The sequence below is a fragment of the Symsagittifera roscoffensis genome, chromosome 6 (genome assembly GCF_963678635.1).
Source record: "Symsagittifera roscoffensis chromosome 6, txSymRosc1.1, whole genome shotgun sequence".
NCBI lineage: Eukaryota > Metazoa > Xenacoelomorpha > Acoela > Convolutidae > Symsagittifera > Symsagittifera roscoffensis.
In genome coordinates, this window is record NC_087067.1 from 45,452,549 (window position 1) to 45,474,654 (window position 22,106).

General features: G+C 34.3%; 2 protein-coding genes across 2 annotated transcripts in view; both read left to right on the plus strand.

Annotated features, from left to right (window-relative positions):
* LOC134848506 (stomatin-like) overlaps positions 1-22,106 on the plus strand; it is a 331,343-nt gene that overhangs the window by 172,978 nt on the left and 136,259 nt on the right. The gene's annotated exons all lie outside the window — the stretch shown is intronic.
* On the plus strand, positions 3,560-7,819 carry LOC134848241 (uncharacterized). Its single transcript, XM_063865625.1, has 3 exons — positions 3,560-3,670; positions 4,022-4,931; positions 7,489-7,819. The coding sequence occupies exons 2-3, from the start codon at positions 4,689-4,691 to the stop codon at positions 7,618-7,620; spliced, it is 375 nt and encodes a 124-aa protein (XP_063721695.1). The 5' UTR covers positions 3,560-3,670; positions 4,022-4,688; the 3' UTR covers positions 7,621-7,819.

Below are 22,106 nucleotides of genomic sequence, written 5' to 3' on the forward strand. Positions count from 1 at the left end.
ATAGGTCAAAAAAAGATCGACACGCTTAGTGGGATGACTAAAACTCTGAAATATCCAATCACTGGCGCTACAAAAACGAACATCAACTGTTTTTTAAATTTGCAGTTTATCAAATATTAGAGTACAATTTGATTGATTCAAAAAAAACTCCCTAGGGAGAAAACGGAAATCTAGGAATGTAGCGCCAAACTTCAAGATTCAAAAGAAAAATACTCTTCCCCTTCGATAGGAAATTTTAAATTTGGCTCACGCTTGAGATTCAAGTTCACCAAATAGCAGACGCTCCTCAAATCATCCGTTTTTTTTGCAGTTTGATTTTCAGCTGCGCTCTTCAATAGCAAAAACACCATGCAAATAACCTTAAAACACTCGTTTCAACTTTCATATAAATGGGTTTGAAAATGTAGATTTCTAAACGGAAATGATAAACTTCTTTTTCAAATAATATTATTTCTTTCCAAAAAACTATATTCTGGGAATTTTTTTTTATTGAAGTAATTACTACAAGTTTTGTCTCGTTGTTTTTTCTTCCGAAAGTCAATAACTTTTTCATAATAGTCGTTTTGATCTGAGGCATGCATAAGTCATTTTATCGGAAATTGAGTTGTGAGCTGAAATGATTTTCTTACAAAACCTTTCACACTCTAACGCACCGACAAGCTTTTTTTCTTTTTAGTCAGGAGTGGCTAAGAAAACAGTAAAGAGACTAGATTTTTTATTGCATCTGAAATTCAAAAAAAATATATAAAGGAAATCGTTGGATTGTTTCTCTGCTTCCTCGGGTGAGATTGTATTTTTACAGCTCTCAGTTGGATATGTTTTGTCGCTTCTAAGTTTTATGACAAATATTCATTGCAGCACATTTCAAACAGTTTTTAAGAAACTGTTACAAATTTTTTAAACCTAACCAAAATTCTTAAGCTTAACAAAAAAAGAATTGCAAGTAAATTTTTTTGATTTAAACTCAGAGAGTCAAAATTTTTCTTGGGGTGTAAAAATGGACTTGAAAAAAAAACTATCCTTAAGCGCAACTATTCGATTTATTTACAATTCTTGTTAAAAAATTTACTTTAACTCGCTCTGGATTGATTTATGAAACGAGTTTGTCCTTTGAGATCGAGTAGCACAAGAAAAGAATATTAATTCATAATTTCAACTCCTTTTTATTTTTGGTCGCATATGAACTCTTTTTATTTGAAAATATTTTTAAAAAATCATGTCAAAAATTGTTTTTATTTGGAGAAACAATTACCAGCACCAACTTGCGTCATTTTTTTTCACAAGTGGAAACAATTACTCAATCTTTGCTCAAAACTGCTTGACATGCTTAGTGGGATCAACAAAACGCTAAAATCTTGATTCACTGATTTTAAAGACTTAAACATCTTTCGAAGATGTTATTCAAAATTTTAGGTTGTTCGAATAATCACAATGAATAATAACCTGCTAAAAAATTATTTACGCTATTTTTTATTGCAAAATATCCATTATGATGAAAATGTTTATCAATTAAATATTGCAAGCCAATGAATAAAAAGTTTAAAATTAATGTTTGCCAAAAAGAAGACATTTTTCAATGTCCACTTATAGTTTAGTTCGCAATTTGATTTTTAGCTGCGCTCTTCAATGAAAAAGTGCAAAACGGTTGTTTCAATCCTTTTTAAAAGTGAATTTGAACGTCTGGATGCTTTGAAGAATTTTGGACTCTTGATACTTAAAACATTTTAAGCATGCATAAGTCAATGGATTGAATACCGAATATTGAACACATTGATATTATTACAGAACTTTTCAAAATCTAAAATAAATAATCTACAGAACCTTTTAAATCTAAAATAACTAATCTTAGAAAAAAACCTCATCATGTTTGAGACAGGCGTGGCAGAGAAAAATGTTTTTCAAACGATTTTTCTATGAAATCTACAACAATAACAAAAAAATTGAAAGAAAAACATTCGCGTGTTTTTTTCTGCTCCATTGGTTAGAGTCGCATTTTTACAGTTCGTCGTTCAGTATTTCAAACATTTTTTAATGTTTATTCTACTTACTTTTTTCAAGTAAATTATTAATTTTGTGTTCAACTAGATTTATTTTTGAACAGTTTTTTTGATAAGAAATGCTGAAAATTTAACGTTTTTTCTTGAAAGTCTCTTTTAATTAGTTTTTTTAAATTTAAAAAGCTGAATTTTTTAAGTTCTTTTAAGACAAAAATAAGTTTTTCAACCATCCATTGACTTTTTTTGAATAATCAATTGAAAATCTTTGTCAGGTCTTCGATTAGCCGGAGTTATCAGATCGTATCATAGATTTTTTCAAAAAAGATAAATTGCCTACAAATCACTAGAACAAAAATTGGTTTTCTTTCAGTTTATCTTTCGTATTTCTTTACTGTTTTAGGTATTTTGATGGTTGTTTAAGGAAAAGAGTCTCACCAAAAATGACCAGAAAGTGGAAAAAAAGTTCAATAGTCTCAAGGAAGCTCGTTAAGTAGGATTGCAAAGGTCTTTTTTACTTGTACCGATTTTTAATAATGCCAGATTTGTTTAGCAGTTGCAGACAAGCGTGGCTTTAAAAAACCTTCTCCTGTTATAAAGCACACTTTGTTGAACTTTTTCCAAAAATCAAGAACGAAGTAAGTTTTTAAAAATATACCATTAATCTTTTAGAAAGCAAATACAATTAACTGGAAAGGTAACTTGATGGTCTAACAAGTTTACAAACAATTATAACGCAGGAATGAATTTTTTTCCGACTTTCGAAGAAAAAGGAATATTTTTATTCAGTCAATTTTCGCCGATCGAAATAATCGTTTTCGACAAAGTTTTTTAGACCCCATTGAAGATATCGACATCCTGAGTTCTAATGTAAAAAGATATTATTTTTTGGAAAGTTTTTGGGGTTTGAAGGCTGCCAAATTGGCCATGTTCTGGGCTAAATCAAGTGCGCTTTGAAGAATTTTTTCATTTTGCTGATAGCGTTACGCAAAAAATGTATGCGTGGCGAATTATCCTGCACAACAAAATCGTTCCAAATTGAATTGAGGCTAGCTAATCAGATCGGTCGTATTAATTTCGTCCGACTCGACATTTCACACTTTGATATTGTGCAAAATTTATAGGTTTTCAATATTTTCATTTCACAAAATCTATTCGATATGAATTAAGTGATAGTCGGAATATTCAGGGCTTTGCCCTGATATACGATTAGTCTTGTTTTGTCTCAATTACAGTTTTTTCTGCAATGTATTTAACGCGTCAACCAGAGGACAAAATCAGAAATTAAGTAAAAGATACTCCAAGGGATTGAAAATTTTTGTATCAGATTGGTTGGTCGGTCAAAAAGCAAAAACTCGTAACAAGCGACAATTCGTAACAGGCGACAATTCGTAACAAGCGACAATTCGTAACAAGGCATTGGCAAGTAGAATATGCTTGCTCCGCTTCGCTCTGCTGCGCTTACATCCGGCACGGGAGGAATATTGCGCGTGAATCAGTGTTCCCCGCTTAATCTACTGTTATGAATTGTCGCTCGTTACAAATAGTTGCCTGTTACGGATCGTCGCATCACGAGATTGGATTAGATTGTATCTCAACTGCTGATTCAATTGTCTCGATTGCGTGAAACAAAACGGTCTAAATTAAATAGGCCCTTATTGAAAATGACGTTCATAGTAAGCATTCAGTTTATTGAATCAATTTATTGAATCAATTCAGTGAATTTAACGAAAAAATGTGCAATCAAGCGGAAAAATAGAAGAATTTTTTTTGACTTTTTATGGATCTCTTTGTGACGTCACAAACGCGCTTCTTGATGAATCCAAGTCAACTATGAACAAACTAAAACCGCGCTGTATTTTAATTCCACATATTTGCTTGTCTTAATATGTAGAATCAAAATAAAGCTGACCTTAACCATAAAGCTGAACTTAACTTCTAGTGTTTTTTATCCTATAACGTTCGTTTCCTTCACCTTTTTTCGTTGAAGTTTCGAATTCTCTGAAAATTTGATGCATAATTTTCAGTTTCCATGAACAAAACCGTGGAGTTCAATTCCGTCAAAACTTTTCTCAGATGCCATTATGTATACGCTCCAAGGAAAAACTTAGGATTCAACCGAGCAAAAAGGGAAGTCAAAGATTTCACAATGTAGGAAGGCACATCCAACCACATCCTCATCATCATCCGCTTCATTCTCCGCCTTTCATCCGCTTCATTCATCCGCTTCATTCTCCGCTTCTTCAGAAATTGTACCTGTGTTGAGTTCTTTTTGGTCTTGTTTTGTTTTACCAACATAATCAATATTTAATGAGTCCTTCGGCTCTTAATTTCTTAATTCTTATTGAATCTGACTGCAAAAAAGGAGCGAATTTGGAAAACACGATAAACCATCGTTTTTATTTAAATCACGACTTGGTTTTCTTGGCCTCATGCTTTTGCAAGAAAGCTTTTAATATAAATCAGTTCAACATCTATTTATCAACCCGCAAACAAAGAGTGAACATAGGCAGCATATTAGCCCACAAATCGAAACAAACATCTAATCAAACCACAATAATTGACAATAAAATCTCGAGGCTAGGCAGCAAACTCACGAATTTGATACTGTCGCTATAAATAATAGTTCGCTTATTGTTTTAAGTTAATAAGTAAGGCGTAAATTTCTTAACTCTGATTGTCAGTTTCGGAATTATGGACGAAAATGGAAAGTACCAGGTTAAATTGCGTATGAAAAAAGGCGGAGCTAGATTCCGGAAATCAAACTCAATAACAGCTGACGTCATAGAAATGAAGACTTTGATGGAGGAGGATTCTGCCGACGAAGAGGAGGTGGCAACTCCTCGACTGTACAGATCCCATTCAGTTCCCTCGACTCCGCTTACGACTCCAAACAAACCAAAGAAAGAAGAAAAAGTCAGCAGTGGTCGCACGAAGGTAACCTTTTAACTCAGTTCACTTCGCATTTATAGATGATAGAGTGGTTTTGTAAGCAGACTGCCTTCAGAAACTTAATTTAGAGTAAGCTGTTTGAACGGTTTCCTCATGAAGCGTTGAAACTTTAGACAGTTTTTTGTAAATATAAAGTTAATCAAACCGTTGCAATCAAGTGCGATTTTCAAGCTGTTTAAAAATGACTGAAAACCTCTCTTTACGTTTTAAGAAACGGCACTTTCAGAAGAAGTATTCTGAGCGCGTTCTGATTGAAACACTGCAAATCCCCATCATCTGCAATTGAAATTTTGATCCAAAAACATACTTCAAGCATTCGTTAACTTTTCTGGGCAGGAAAACATACCCTGAAACATGGTCTCATTGGCTGCAATTGGATATAATTAACAACCCCCTATACTTTGCAAACCAGGTCAACCTTAAGAGGACAAATTTTATTAGGGATTTAATTGTCAGTACAAGCTCCTTAGGGGGAGGGGGGCTGGGGGTTGCTAATGAGATTTGAAAGTTTCGGAGTCATTTTTCGCTGGTAGTTCCGACCAAGCCACGAGGGCAGAAATGAACGATGGCGTAGAGGTTTTTTTTCGTGTCAATTTTGACACGAAAAAATTTTCATAAAAAACTGGCAGTGATCAAATAATTTTTAGCCGTAATTGATTTGAAAAATAAACCAGAGAAATTGGTCTGAATTTTTCAAAATTTCAAACCAATTTACCAAAATTACAGTTTAATGACACTAAGTTTGATGATTCGTTTTTTACTTCCACCTCAATTTTTAACCGTAGTTTAGGGAAAGGCTTGGCCCATGTGAAATGTTTCATTTAAACTTATTAAAAAAATGGTGAGTTTTTTTCAATTCAAATTTTTTGACATGATTTTTTTAAATTTAATTTTGTTTAAATGCAATTATTTTATCTAGTTTTTTTGGATGCTTCGGTCTATTTTTCAAAGCATAGATTTTTCTTCTGCGTTAAGCAATTAAGTTTACAAAATTTTTCAGTTATGCGTGTTTCGGCTTAAATTATAGTGATTTTAGTCACTCATAATGCGTAGTTCGGAAAGAGGCCACGTTTTGTTATGTTTTTAATATGTCAGAATTGGCTTGCGAGTTAGTTCGACAGGGCGTAAAGAATTCGAGTTTCGAAACTTTGTAGTTCAATTTGTGATGACTGCAGTTTAATTTTCGGCTTAGCTGATATCGAATCAAATTTTACCGATTTTATTAAACGCTCAGTGATTGATTCTGAATGCTTACTCAATGCTGATCATTGTGCTTCACGAAATGTTTTCCTTAAATTGGACGTCGGTGGGGCAGTACAACAGTGCCAAAAAAAGTTAAACAGTTCCAGAAATGAAAACTTTGTTCAACAGTGCCGAAAATTTGAACGGGGGCGTTCAACAGTACTGAAGTACAACAGTGCCGAAGCGGTAAAAAGCGGTAAAACTTCAGAACAATTTAACCGCATTTTCTACAGAGCAGAAAGCTTCTGACGCTAATTACAAAACAAATCACTCCACTTTTGGCGCCAAAATGTCTGAGACTGCAAATTAAACAATTATTTTGGCACCAAAGTTGCAAATTTTCTTGCTCAAATTATTTAAAATTTTAATCGATCGCTGGTAATGTTTGATTGCCGCACTTAATATGTTCTAATGGGCAGTACAACAGTGCCCAAGTGCAACAAAACCGAATAAAAAAATTCAACAGTGCCGAAAATTACAACTTTGTTCAACAGAGCCGAAAATTTGAGCATATTACGGTTCAAGCCATTACAGGTCGGGTGTGACTGATCACGGTTTATGTGATGAAGAACTTCTTTTCCATGTTTCAATTTTATAATTCTCAGAATTGCCAGTTTCCATTTGAGATTTTTATTAATGTTGTTTTGTATTTTGAGAAATAAAGTGATCAACATTATGCTAGCCGATACATGTTTTTGTTTTCAAACCTTAATGATAGTCGAGCGGTCACCCATCAATTTAGACAAACTAAGGAATTTTTTGACTTACATCTTTTTCTAATTACTTGTTTGCAATGCAACTCTTTTGCTGTTTCGAAGGGTTGAATCCCTCATACGCAAATGACCGAATGCGCGGAATGAAAATCAGCCAATCAGATTTCAGTAATCTAAAAATTGAAAAGAAAGAAAACTTTTCCAGGGACTGAATATTGATATTGGCCGAATATAAAAAGGGCAGAAATATGAAAACATTTCAAATTGTCACTGAACGCCGCCGATTTGGAAAAAGTTTTACATTTCAAGGGTTTCGTTATGAAAGAAGCAAAATATTGCTTCATTTAATTCATTTTAATTGCATGGCAATTGCTTTTTTTTTTAAATTGACTTTCGGCTAATTTTATTTTCGGTCTTTCCCTCACGAGTTTTTTCGCCCATTCTGTCCTTCGCGCATGAGAATAGCCCCCGTTTCGAAGCTCTGCTTCGCCACTTACGTAACCGAGTAAATCACTCGTGTTTGATTTTTTCAAAAGTATTACGGTGCTGCAATACATTTGAATACAATTTGAATTGTTTTTTTTCAGCGAATTTTGTCCAGATGTGCCACAACTATCGGCACCATGTCCAAATGCACAATGGAACACATTACACAAGTGGTGCCTGCCCCTGGACAGACCAACGCAGCTGTCAACCACGTGAACAAACACTCACGATAATGGAGAAAAAAGACTGACTTATTTTCCGGTTATACCAATAACTGAGTCAGAAAAAGGCTTATAACAATTGCATTAAAATTAAGTTATTTTTTCCAATTATTTTGGTTGCAACAATGAAGATGATTAGTTGCATTTATAGAGCTTCAAAGAAAATGATTTGGCAGCAGAGCAGAAAACTTGATCAATGACTTGTGTATCTCATTGATATTTTTGGTAAACTTTTATAGAATTTAATTTTGCATTTTTATTTATTTAATTGCGAAAATATGATTTGAAGGTTCAATAGCAGACACGTATTTCCATAGCCAAAAAATATTTTCCTTAGAGAATATTTCAGTGAACAAAAACTACATGGCGCAGTGCTATTAGATCGTGTTTTTTTTTCGCTAGGTTTCCTGGCTTTTCTTCTTAATTGCTTGTAAGCTTTTAAGAGCTTCAACGCGTTTTTTACGCGCTTTCTCGTTCGTGAATCTGCTTGAAGTGCCCAGTACCACTGAAAATGACAAGTTTGTCGGCTATGGAGTCCTAATGCATGTTACCTATGGGGTATGCGGTGAAGTGGCTAAGTCTCCGACTCTCAGACGAAAGGTAGCTTGGTCGAGGCCCACCGATATCCTTATTGATGTTTAAAAGCGTGGCAAACATTCATTGCACGGTTTGAGAATGACACAATTTTATGACGCAAAGTTAGATAATGTGTAGGGAAAACCAAACTACTGAATTAACTGCTGAAAATTCTGATGAGCAGCAAAATAAAACAAGACTGCTCGTATCAGGGTGAAGCCTTGAATGTTCAGACTGCCTTTTAAGGTTTATGGAGCAGTAATAACATGAAAAATTAGGTTTTTCTTAAACGAATTTTTCTTATAATTTGAGATTTCTTGTGAAATTCATCACCCCACATGCCATATAAAGTACAAAGTGATAGACTTCGCTACTACTAACTAATCAATTTTCCTTCAATCAATTTGGAACGATTTCTAAGACGGATTAAATCTCCGTGTACGCGTTAAACCCTTTAAACTTTTAAACCCCCAGAACTTTACAAAAATAATCATATGTAATTTTTTTTTTCAAATGTAAGCTCAAGAAAACAATGTTTTTCGAATCATATAAAAAAACTCCGTCAAAAATGGCTAGTTAATAAGTCGAAATTTGTCTGAAGAAAAAAAACTTCCCGAGCACACATATTTTGTTACTTTCGTTACGAAAGTTGGAACACCAAGACCGCTCGTATCAGGTCGAAGTCCTGAATATTCAAACTGCATTTTACGATCTATGGAGCAGTAATGATTGAATACATTGAACTTAATGAAATAAAATGAATTTTTTTTTAAATAGAGCTCTTTTATGAAAAATCATCCTCCCACACGCCATATAAGGTACAATGTGATAGACTTCGCTACTATTATTAAATAATTAATGGCAAATAACCTTCCTTTGACCAAATTTGAACGATTTATAAGATTGATTAAGTCTCTGCTTACGCGTCAATAGATTGAAATCAATCGCGCGTTAATTGTCCCAAATTGTCAAAATGGCAATTTGAAACACCCATAGCTTAACGAAAAAAAATTACAAGTGAAAAATTGTTGCAAATTCGAGCTCATGATAACAATACCATTCGTATGGTATGAAAAACTCCGTCAACATTAGCTAGTTAAATAGTCGAAATTCGTCTGAAGAAAAAACAACCACCCCGAAAACAAATATTCTGTTATCTTGATTACGAAAACGAAAGTCGGAACACCAAGACTGCTTGAATCAGGGCGAAATCCTGAATGTTCAACTGCTTTTTAATTTCTATCAATCAGTAATGATATGAAAAAAAAAGAAATAAAATTGTTTTTCAAAGTTAGGCTCAAGTCAGCAACACCTTTTGAAAGATGTTAAAAAATTCCGTCAAAACTGGCTAGTTAAAAAGTCGAAAATCCTCCGGACAAAAAAAAACCAACCCGAGCACAAATATTCCGTTACGTTTGATATGAAAGTAGAAAAATCATGACTACTCATTTTATATCAGGGCGATGCTTTGAAGGTTGCAGTTGCCTTTTAAGGTCTATCGAGCATTAAAAACATAAAAATATTGAATGTAATGAAATAAAATGATTTTTTTTAATTTGGGTTTTTTTCTGAAAGCAATCTCCCCAAACACCGTATAAATAATGAAGTGATAGATTTTGCTCCTATCAACAAATCATTTATGGCAATTAACTTTCACGCGTTAATTATATCACGCGTTAATTGTCCCAAAGTGGCCAAAATGGCCATATTTAAACCCCCATAGCCTTACAAAAAATGAATTACAGGTAAAATATCTTTTCAAATTTAGGCTCAAAAAACAAACTTTTTGAAGTGATTGAAGAAAAAATCCTTCAAAAAGGGTTATTTAAAAAGGTGAAGTTTTTTTGAAGAAAAAATGCCACTCCGAGCAAAAATATTCCGTTTACTTCGTTACGAAAGTCGGAATATTAAACCAATTGTATCAGAGCAAAGACCTGAATGTTTTGACTGCCTTTTAAGGTCTATCGAGCATTAATAACAAAAAAAAGTAAAAAAAAAACATAAGAAAAACAGGAAATAAAAAAAGATTTTTTTAAATTTTGAAATTTCTTGTGATAATCATCTCCCAAAACATCAAATTAAGTACGAAATGATAGAGTTCGCTCCTAGTTACAATACAATTATGGCAAATAACCTCCGTCAACCAATTTGAAACAATTTCTAAGACGGATTAATTCTCCGCTTACGCGTTAATAGCGCGAAATGTTTCGCGGGTTATTTCTCCCAAATTGGCCAAAGTCGCAATCTTTAAACCCCCGTAACTTTACGAAAAATGATCACATGTGGAATATCTTTTCAAATTTAAGTTCAGGACAACAATTGCTTTCGAATGATATAAAAAAAAATCTGTCAAAAATGGCTAGTTAAAAAGTCGAAATTTGTCTGAAGAAAAAAAACCCAACCACAAACATTCATTTACTTTCGTTAGGAAAGTCAGGAAGAAAAATATGTAATTTTATAACGCCAGAAATAATTCTGCTCAATGCGGACAAAAATTAATCAAATGTGACAAAAAAGTATTTTGATTCGATGGCAACTAAAATACAAAAGAAATGCTGTGTGAGCTAGTTAAATATGAACCTTATGAAAATTATCTTAAGCAAAGGCCAGTAAAAAGATGATCATATAATAAAAAAATTTTACCCTGATATGTTAAGCTTTGCACTGATGATATTTACTTGGGCGTCTCGTTTTTCCCATTATAGCCCCAGCTTTTCCATTGCTGCAGGTGTGAGTGAATAAGGATGAGTTGATTTCTGGGAGCAGCTTATAAAATACTGTCCACCTACATAGACTTAGATCACTGGATGCTCGCAATGTGTGGTTACTATTGAAACAAATATGGTGCAACGTATGAATACCCAATAACATATATGGCGCGACGCATATAATTATAAGCTAAATTCTCGTGGGCTTCCTTCAACGGCTCTCTGCGGCCTCAAAAATAGTGCCCAATGTAGAAAATTTTACCTGATAATGCAGAACATTTCACCCGATGACGTCGGAAAACATACCTGGTGATGGTCCAATAAATTTTATAAAATTGTCGATAAAACAAACTTTTCAGAACTACGAAAAATTATGAATTTATGTAACAGCTAGGTGATCAGTATATGAAACACAGAGGCAAAGCAGAGCTTCTCAGCTCATGTTCAACAAAAAAAGCGTAATACTGTAAGCTAACAAATATAAAAAAGAGTTGAAAATAACCAAATCGAAAAAACTTCAAAAAATCAACACTTCTTTGGAAAAACGAAAAAATTTATCCTGAAACAAAAACAAAAAATTTCATAATGACCTAAATAGGAGTCGCTGCGGCCAATATTTCATCAATAGATTAAAATTCAAGAACTCAAAGCTACGATAATGGTATGACGACAGCAATGAACAATACTAGAAGAAATTGCCTTAACGACAACTCAGTAATAAAATCATTCAGCTAAATTCAATTTTTCAAAAAATGCCAAATTTTCATCAAAGTTTAATATCACGAAAACTAGAGAAAATAAGCCAAAAAACGGTTCAGTAACCAAACTACCATAATGCTCTAACGACAGCAAAATTGAAATGTTGGCAAGAAAATAGTAAAATCATGCCCCGAATCACGGTTTTTCGAAAAAACCATATTTTCATCACAAAATTATAATCACAAAACAAGAAAGAAATAATCAACAAATTTTATAGCAAAAAAAGCTACAATAATGTCAAACGATAGCAATATGCAACTATTGAAAAAATTACCTTGATCACAGCAAGTTACAAAAATCATAACCCGGATCACAATTTTTCAAAAAAAGCTTATTTTCATCAAAAAACTATTATTACAAAAAATAGAGAGAATCGAGAAACAAACAAAATAACAAATAGAGGCTACAATAGTATTCTAAAGACAGCAAAAAACAACTCTAGTTAAAGTTACTTTAATGACAAAAAATTATTCAAACTCTAAGCGGAATCACAATTTTCCACAAATTCCTCTAAAATCTGAGAACAATTTATTCAAAACCTACACATCAAACAAACTATGACTATTGCATACCGAATGCCTTGAAGAGTTTTGATGAAAACTAACAGCGAACATGGGATAATTTGACATTAAGTTCAAACCCACACTTAGCAAAGCCAGATTTTTATGCCTAATTTTTTTCTTGACCTACACAAAAAAAGACCTAATTTCACTAGTTTCTGTAATTCTTTATGACTTTTGATCATTTTTTGATTGTTTTCATCAAAAAGGTCTAAAAAGTTAATTGGGAAAGAAATTCGGCCTTACGCTAAAGTGGGTTTAAAAAAATTACAAGTTTGTTTTTTGTTTTCTTGATTTTTCTGTAAGTTCATTTTCATTAAAAAGGAACAGGCGTTTACAATTTTGAAGTGTCAAAATAAGCTCAAGTTTGGACCGGAAATCCGGAAAAAGATGTTTGAGAGTTTTTTGAGAATGAAACAGAAGCTCAAGATTTATGCATTCCTCTGCTTTCATTCACTTCAAAAAGATTGTGACTGCGGTAAACTTGGGATGCCATCACCTATGTGAAATATTCTTTCACTACCAAATTTGGAGCAGTCTACAGGCAAGAAAATAGTAACAAAATTTTTGCATGTTTTTTTTGAAATTGTTCTGTTGTCTTTTCTCATTTTTTTCAGAACAGTTCTAAGTTTAATTTTCTAACAATAACAAGCGTTCCGGCCCAGACGTTCAAAGCGCAAACAAAAACAAGTCTTGACCGAGATAAAAGATTTTGTAAGGTCAAGCAAGCTCAAAAACACGAAGTAACGCAAAAAGAATCGATGAAAATAAATTAGTTGAATAAATATCCGAGTTAAAAATCATTTTTTTGAACGTTTTCGCAACTAAAAGCCTCGTCAAGATCTTAACCATGAACTAATTTTGATGACAATAAATCATCAATCCAAACGAAAATAAATTATGTTACTGTAAATGAAGTTTTGATTCTAAAACATCATGTTAAACATTTTATTTAATCTTGACTTGAAAGTTTATGACTAGTTTTAATAGAAAACATAAGAAAACTAATGAATAACTCTCAAGAAAATAATACACTTTTGAAACTAAATCATCCAATCAAAAAATTATTAGATTTTTTTAAAACCTGTCAAACTGTTGATTTCATTAGGTAGCTGCGAAAAACGAACATGCTTGCCTCTACATTGTTTAATCTTTTTCTGAAGTGTCTAGAGTTGACACATTATAAAAATGATTGTATTTCAAAATTGATCTGTTGGTTTTTCTCAATCAATCCAATTTGTTTATTTTCACTAAAGCCAATTTGCATTTTTAATTGCCTGTAAGTTAATTAATGAACAATGGTTTTATAATGAAAAGTAATCAAAGAGTGAAAATCCTATATCTATGATTGCAACAATTTTGAAAGAAGCACTGATAATGATTAAGAGTTCAGTTTTTCGACTGAAATTAATTTAATAGTAGTTTGAGATTGGATATTTGTTTTTAAAGGATTGTTTCTAATTTATTAAATTTGTTTTTGAATCATAAATAAAAACAAAAAAACTTAACACTGTTGTCTTTTTACAAAATCAATCTCCACAAACAGAATCAACCAAAATATCAATAAATAGTAAATAAAATTCGGAAACTACTAAGATTTGTTTCTGGATTTTGAATGTGCTTCAAATTTTGATCCGTCTTTGATACGATGGAAAGAACTCATTATGATTTTTGTCTTACACAAGGCTTCAGAAGCGTTGGCTACCTAACATAAACATCTTGACAGAGATAGCAAGGTCCTTATCACCTCAGCAATTTGAAGAAACTCTTGCATGCTTCTTCGAAAGAATGAAGCGTCAGTGATAAATACTTGCGCAACTAAAAAAGTTTTGACCTATCGATTCAAACAGATGGGCACTGTGCAGAAAATTGTATTACAATTATTCAAAGCATTTTGACTTACTAGACAAAAAGTGCCTAATTAATTGCAACACACCTTAAAACTGATAAAAATGAGAAGTTCTAAAGAGTTTAATATTTTTTCGAAACTGAATAATATATTCAGGTGATTTGAAATATCTTCTCCAGCTTCTGTCAAGCCATTGGTTTCACTATGTAGCTGAGGAAAAATAAACATGCTTGTTGCTAATTTATGTGTTATTTTCCCTTTTAGTTTTTTTATTTGACGGATTTTGAAGAAGTCTTTTTTTCTGGTTTTCATTCTGTTTCAATTAAAAATCTGAAAATTTGAAAAACAAAAAATGCAAAAAAATGTTTTGCTTGTTTGTGTTATTTCAAGTATGGTGTTTATCCATGGGAAATGTTTTTGATACGTAGCACCATATATGTTGCGACGTATGATTTGCAAGGTGAAAATTTTTAGTATCCTACTTAAAGCTTGCATAATAATAAGAAGAAAGCGTTTTATTTGATTAATCCATCAAAAAGTTTTTTTGAGGGTTTTCAAATCAAATGTATGCGCTACGCATGATAAATCATTTATGAATGTGTATGGTTGCGCATTATCTTCAATGGTGGGAAACCCGGGAGTAGCATTTTAAAATAAAAGTCGAAATAATAATCAATTAGCATCATCGTTTTACCTCACGCGCCACAAGACTATCAAAAAAGTTTCGAAGGCCAAAGCTATGGTTTTGAACGTATGCAATCATTTCAAGTGCCTCTGGCCGCAATTATGCCAACTTGTCCAACAACATGGCAAACCCATCTTACGCCATTTTTCTATTGTTATTAGCTTGCCAAAAAGGCGTCCACCCCCTTTGAGCATAAAATGTATCGGTGCTTTTAAAAATAGTACAAATGGAATTTCGGAAATGTTCATGATGAGTCAAATATTTTTCCTGTATAATTAAATATTTACAAAAACACACGTATTTGTTATATTTGGATGCCATATTTGAAAAACTAGTGCATTAATTGAAACAAAACTGCAATTTTTCAAAAACTTGTGCAAAATTAAAACACTTGTCAAATGTTTGAAACGCTAGAGCAATATCCTTTCTAGAGCATTCAATTTATAAAACACCCGTATTCAGTATGTTTCGGAGCCATAATTATTTGAAAAACTAGATCATTATATGCAACAGAAGTGCAGTATTTGAAAAACTAGTGCAATATTCGGACAAAAATTGTGCAATGTTTGAAACAGTAGTGCAATGTTTTTTCTAGAGCAATCAATCAGAACAAATTAAAAAAACAAATTCGCGTGTTAGCGTAATTTTTTTTCAAAATGAGCGTGTTGTATTCAATTTTTTCACATGTGTTTCATATAGACAAGCAACAGCTCATAATGCATCTCGAAACTTAATCACAACTCGACACTGTTCACAAATTTTCTCGGTGCAATATCTATCTGTTGCTTATCTACAACATAAAATACGCCTTTGAAGTGTGCAGGTAATCATTTTATTCATTTTTTGTTAACGCTTGGTTCAAATAGACACACTGAGGTATGATTAAATAATGAAAATTGATAATGTGCTCAGTATTTTATTTTTTATTCGGTTTGATATCGTGGCTTTTTCCACACTTTCACATTTGAATTTTCTCTTGCAAAAATCAAATGTGAGAGAAAAAAAATAGCCACTATATCAAACAAACAAGGAATAGTGCTAGGCAGATTATCATCAATATTCATTTGTTAATCACATATCAGTGAGTATATTTCAACCAACCGTTACCAAAAAAGTGCGTGAAACAGTACACGCCGCATAAGTGAAGTGTGTAGCAGATTTAAAAAATGTTCACGAAAGAAGTTACGTGTTTTTAACCTACTGAGTTTTTCAACTGTACATTGAACATTGGCATTGAACTAAACAAAAAAAAATGATGAACATTATAAAATTTTGATATTGAAAGTGAAAACGTGCCAAATAATAAAAATGGGAAAGTAAGTCAGCGTATCGATAAATCAATACAACAAAAATGGGAAAAAAAAACTCATCAAATCAATAATGCACTATTCAAATACGTAATCACAATATTTGAAAATTGAGATCTGGACAAAAGGAAGATTTTTTGGACAAAAGGAAATGGAAAATTTGTTGCCATGAGTCTCACAAATTTTAAGTTCTTATTTTAGCTAAGGAAAATTTATTTCTCCAAATCTTCAAATCCGCAATTGATGTTAACTTCTTTTTTTAAAACTTGCTCGAAATAGACCAAAAATAAAAGCAGATTTTTTATACATTGGGATTAGATTTTGAAATTTTTGTATGTTCGTTTGAATCGTCACTCAAAAAATTTCTTTTATCATGAGCAGGGGCGGATTTAGGGGGGGCGGGGGGTAACGGACGACTCCCCCCCCCCCCCCCCTCCTCCTCAGGAATTTGACCCTAACAAATACCAAAGGGTCCCCCCTTAGAACAATTTACTTAATTTTTTTTCAAAGGGCGCCTTCGGCGCCGGTGTCTTTGGCCTTTATATCAAAGGAAACTTTGAGGTGTGAAAATTCAAGGTGTGAAAATGCGTCATTTTTGAGGCCTCAAATTGGACTCATTTTTTGAATCGAGGCAGGTACCTGCTAATAGGTACCTGTCAACCTGCCTCATTCGCAGTATATATACCCCGTTCAAAACTACCTAGTTCATTCTAAAATCTTCTTCGCTGGACTTCACACTGCACTCTGGACTGGACCCTGGACTTCAAATTCAACCTTCCAGATTTCAAAGCGGACTCTCAGATGTCTAAAGCTACCAGCATTGCTCTTCAGGGACCTTCGCTAGAATTGCCTCAGTCAATGGATCACATCCGGAACTTGCGTCACCACTTTCAACAATGGCGCGATGGTGAAGGCAATGGCCGCTACGAAAAAGTCCATTCTGACGCCGCAAAGCTGGGCGATATTCAAATAGAGGGTAGAAGAGGCAAACCTCCTGTAGCATCATCGGCTTATGATCACTTCAGACAGACCATTTACTTGCCCTTTCTTGACTTTGTCCTGATGGATCTCAAGGAACGCTTCGTTGGAGCAGCTTCTTCTTGTGCCCAAGTGTGCAAGCTGCTACCGTGTTGGATAAGTGAGAAGGATGCAAAGGAGGAAGATTTTGATGATCTGGTCCAGTTATACGAAGGAGTACTTCCAGATGGTGACTTCCCCAGCGAGTTCGAAGTTTGGAAAAACATGTGGCGCTTCCCCCTGTACACCGATACCCCAGAAACCTTCACATCTGCACTCAGAGTGTGTCACAAAGCCACAATGCCTGTAATTTTTACTTTTCTCCAGATTGGTGCTACCCTCCCAGTGACGGTATGCACTGCTGAGCGCTCTTTTTCGAGCATGAAACTACTAAAAAGTTACCTCCGCTCCAACATGAAGGAGGACGGACTTTCAAACTTGGCGCTAATTCAAATCCACAAAGATGTAGAACTCAATGTCAAAGAGGTCATCGAGAGATTTGCCGCAAAAAATCGAAGACTCAATTTTGTTTAATTTTGTTCATTTTTTTATTGTAAATAAATCATTGTTTTCGTCAAAACTTTTCTCAATCCGCCCCCCCCCCCTCAAGAAAATCCTAGATCCGCCCCTGAACATGAGCACTCGACGTTTTATTCCAATTTAAAACATCAAAAATGATTTTATATAAGGTTTCAGGAAAAATCAGGTTTCAGGAAAAAGCAAAGAAAGGAACTGGAAAAGAGGCGTATTTACAGACCTTCGAGTTTTAGCCATCAAAACTTTAACGTTTTCATTTAAAATTTTGTACTTTAAGTAATAGTTCTTTCTCGCAGTATTTGTTAGTGCGGGATATAGAAAGAAACAAAAGAACGGCAAAGCGAGCCAAGAGAACGTCAATTGAATGAATCAAAACTATTCGAAACATTTCAAATACAAAGAACAAATTTTTGATCAAACTCGTTCTATTTCATGTTTTGTGCCATTACCATAACTGTTTGACTGGGAAATCATTGTTGCTGTTTGCCCTTTTCATGTATAACCTGGTAAACAAAATGGGAAAAAAATGTAATACTAGAAGAACTAAAAGTTATTCTCCTTTTCCCCCACCTACAAAATTTTACAAGTGGAGTTTTGTTCACATTCTTCGATTGTTATGAAAATTAATGGGCCATGACAAACATACTTTACCTTGTAAAACCCCTCGTTACACCACAATATTGATGCTTTTGTGAGGTGGGGGAAAAGGAAAAAGAGCCACAGAATTTTCTGTGGGCTGATTATATTCTGAGGTCAAAACGAGAATCGGCTCCCAGTTATTTTCGCCCCAAAAACAGTCAGTTCCGGAAATGACTGCTTTTGGGGCGGAAATGACTGGGTTTTTGGGCCGGAATGGTCTGAAGCGGAAATGACTGGGGCGGAAATGTCTGCTCACGCGAGAATCACTCATAGATAGGTCTTTTTTAATAGAGCTTTTAAAATTTTTTCAAATTTTTTTGCGAGCTAAAGGAGCTTTTGCTTAATTTTTAACTAGTTTAAGGTGATCTTAGAATTCAGCTCTGTCGACTTAATCCACTATTTTTTTTTCATTCTCGCGAGTGCAAAACAGCGCGCGCTGCTAAAAAATTACCGGGAAAACTAGAATCATATTCGATTTTTCTTCTTGTAATCCAGGCTTAGCATTTTTGAAAGAAATTAATATTTCACCATCTAATTTTTTCTAACCATTTTTATTTTGTAAGTTAAATGTCTATTAGAAACAAATCTGCCTAAACTAAATATGTATATCAAAGTAAACTGGAGAAGAGAGGTCCCAACTTTCGTATTAATCTTCATCGTCTTCATTATATCATCACATGCAACCTCTTCGAAACATTCAACTAGAAGCGGTGTCACTCAGCCGAACATAGTGTTCATACTAGCGGATGATTTGGGCTGGAATGACGTCGGCTTCCACGGCAGTCGGCAAGTGAAGACCCCGAATATTGACAAATTGGCAAAGGAGGGGCTGATTCTGAACAACTACTACGCACAGTCCGTCTGCTCGCCCAGCAGAGCGGCCATGATGACAGGTTCACAAATTAAGGATATTTGGATTGCTTGAAAACTATCCCCCCACCTTTGCTTGCAAAAGGGGGAAATTCGTTATTAGGTACAAAATTCACATATGCTTAACCGTCGATTTAGTTGTATATATGGGTGGCAATTCGTTGCGAGGTATTTTGGGGAAATTTAAAGAGTTCCGACTGTTTGGCTCTTTTCCAGTTTCCCAACCCCCGTAAAACTGCAAAATTAGGCTGTTCAAAAATTGTTCACACGGCTTTTTTCATGTAAGAAATGTTGTAAAAACTTGTTCACCTGTTCACGCTGACAAGTTGTGATGCAGTTTATAACAAGAAAAATAGGATCAAGTTAACGTCCTCCCCCAAGATAGACCAAGTTAAGATCTTCCAACCAAGCATTTAATTATAGCATTAAATTTGCTAAGCGCTACATATAAAAGACTCGATTCTAAATGGCCGCCGAAAACTCCCAACTTAGAACCCAAGTTAAAATCCGGCTCTTTTTCCTTTCCCCCCCCACCTGCAATTTTTTACTTGTAAATTTATTGACTACATTGTCCGATTGTTATGAAAATTTACATACAGACCAATAAGGCCACGACAAACATATTTTGTCTTCATACTCAACCTCGTAAAACCACTCGTTACACTAATAAGTTGAAACTGACGTGAGGTGTGTGGGGGGGGGGGGGGGGGAAGGAAAAAGAGCCTAAAATCCTACCCCCAAACAGCTTTGGGGGGGAGGGGGGAGGATGTTAACTTGGTCCAAAAAATAATTTTGAATAGACTTTCATATATTGAAGGCTCGGCTCTTTTTCCTTCCCCCCAACTGTAAATTTTTTGTTCATATTTTTGGATTGTTATAAAATTTGGGGGAAGAAGAAGAGCCATATTGAATTTCAGAAAAAATCAAAGGGGGGACTGGAAAAGAGCCGACTGTTTTACTGCATCCCACTGACAAAAAATAACCAGTAAAGTTATAGGCTCTTTTCCAGTTTCCCACCCCCTCGTAAAATAGTTTAAAAAAGCTGCTCAAAAGTTGTTCACGCGCAATTTTGCATGTTATAAATGTTTAAATGTTTAAAAGGTTGACTATGAAGACCAAATATGATTGTCATAACCTAATTAGTCCGTTCGTCAATTTTCATAACAATTGAACAAAGTGAACATAATTTTTACTGATAAAATTTTGCAGGTGGGGAGGGGGGAAAGGAAAAAGAGCCCAGTTTTTAACATGAAAAGTAATTTAAAATAGACTTTCCTTTAATGAATTTCAGAAAAAATCAAAGGGGGGACTGGATTAGAGCCAAGTTATGGTGTGCACAGTTGTTTTTTTTATATTAGGTTATGAATAGACAAGATTAAATAAAAATAAGTAGGGTCCACACCTACATAAAATTCGGCTCTTTTCCAGTTGTCCCCTTTCAGAATACCAAGTTTTACGTTTGTTCTTCTTGTTATTATGGCAAAATGCGTGAAGTTACGCTGTAAAGTATGAAGTACAAATCTGTTCATAGTTGTTGATTTGTTCACCACGCCAAATTTCATTGCATTATGACAACGTTAAATAAGCTTTTAGAAACTGGTTTTGAAAGGGGGAAACTGGAAAAGAGCCTAAAAATTGGATACGTGATTGAACTGCACAATTTAAAAGAGTCACTGATCCACTCAAGCCCCCACCCCTCTCAATTTTTCTTGCGGCTAAATGCGTGTTGTTACGCTGTAAAGTATGAACAACAAATCTGTTCACAGTTGTCGATTTGTTCACTACGCCAAACTTCTTTGCATTATGATAACGTTAAATAAGCTTTTCAAAATTGAATTTGAAAGAGGGGAACTGGAAAAGAGCCGAAAACGACTAAATATATGTTAGCACATCAGCCAGCCAGGGAAGCAAACTGAGCTTTTTTCCCCCGCCTGCATTTTCGTACCTGTGAAAGCTTTGTTCTAATTGTCCGATTGCTGTGACAATTGACATGCGTTCTCATGACTAAACTTTGACAAACATACCTAATCCTAATGTTTAACCTTGTAAAACCATTCGCTACCCCACAAGCATGATACTTACGTGAGATGGCTCTTTTTCAGTCCCCTCCCTATAATTTTTCTAAAATTCGTTTTATGGAAACATTTTTTAAAAAATATTCGAGTTTCCGGCTCTTTTCCAGTTCTGGCTCTTTTTGAAAAGCTTATTTAACCTTGTCAAATTGCAAAAAATTTTGGCGTGGTGAACAAATTGACAATTGTGGTTAAATTTGTTCTTCATACTTTACAGCGTAACATCACGCACATAAAACTCGGTATTTTGCAAAGGGGAACCGGAAAAGAGCCAGTTTCCTTAATTGCAAGAAAAACGTGTCAGCATGAATTATCGTAACTTTGCGAGGGGAGTAACAAACTGGAAAAGATGGGGCGATCTGGGCGAACTACTCACATACGATTGACGTCTTTTCAAAAAGGGGGGCGATGGGCGGATTCTCCCTTTTCCTCAGGGATTCGACCCACTGCCTACCCAAAGGGTCCCCCTTTGTACTATTTTGAGATATCCATTTTTGGCTGACTGATCTTAAATTTTTCTAAAGGCGCCTTATATCTATACTAACTTTTAGGGAGAAGTGTGCGCCGAAAAAACGCGATTTTTGGTCGAAATTTTCCAAAAAGTGCCAGAAAGTTTCATCAAATTAGGGTCTTTATAGGGGTTCCAGAAAATTTAATCAAATTAGGGTCTTCATAGTGGTTTGGGTGAGCTCAGAAAATCAATTTGGTCGACCTAAAAAAAGGTCGAAAAAGTTTTAAACTTTTTTTGAAAATCCAACCCCCCCCCCTCGAGAAATTCCTAGATCCGGCCTGATCAAAACATAGCAAAATTTAAATTGCAATTTTTCTAAAGGAGGGACTAGAAATGGGCTTTCTTCCAGTTCCTACCCCTTTATTTTTTTAAGGAAATTCAATGTATGAACGTATTTTGAAAATGGGT

What these genes read in the sequence shown, in the direction of transcription:
- LOC134848241 (XM_063865625.1), top strand. Translation starts at nt 4,689, where the DNA reads ATGGACGAAAATGGAAAGTACCAGGTTAAATTGCGTATGAAAAAAGGC. An exon ending in TCAGCAGTGGTCGCACGAAG is followed by an intron (nt 4,932 to 7,488) that starts GTAACCTTTTAA and finishes GTTTTTTTTCAG; the next exon opens with CGAATTTTGTCCAGATGTGC.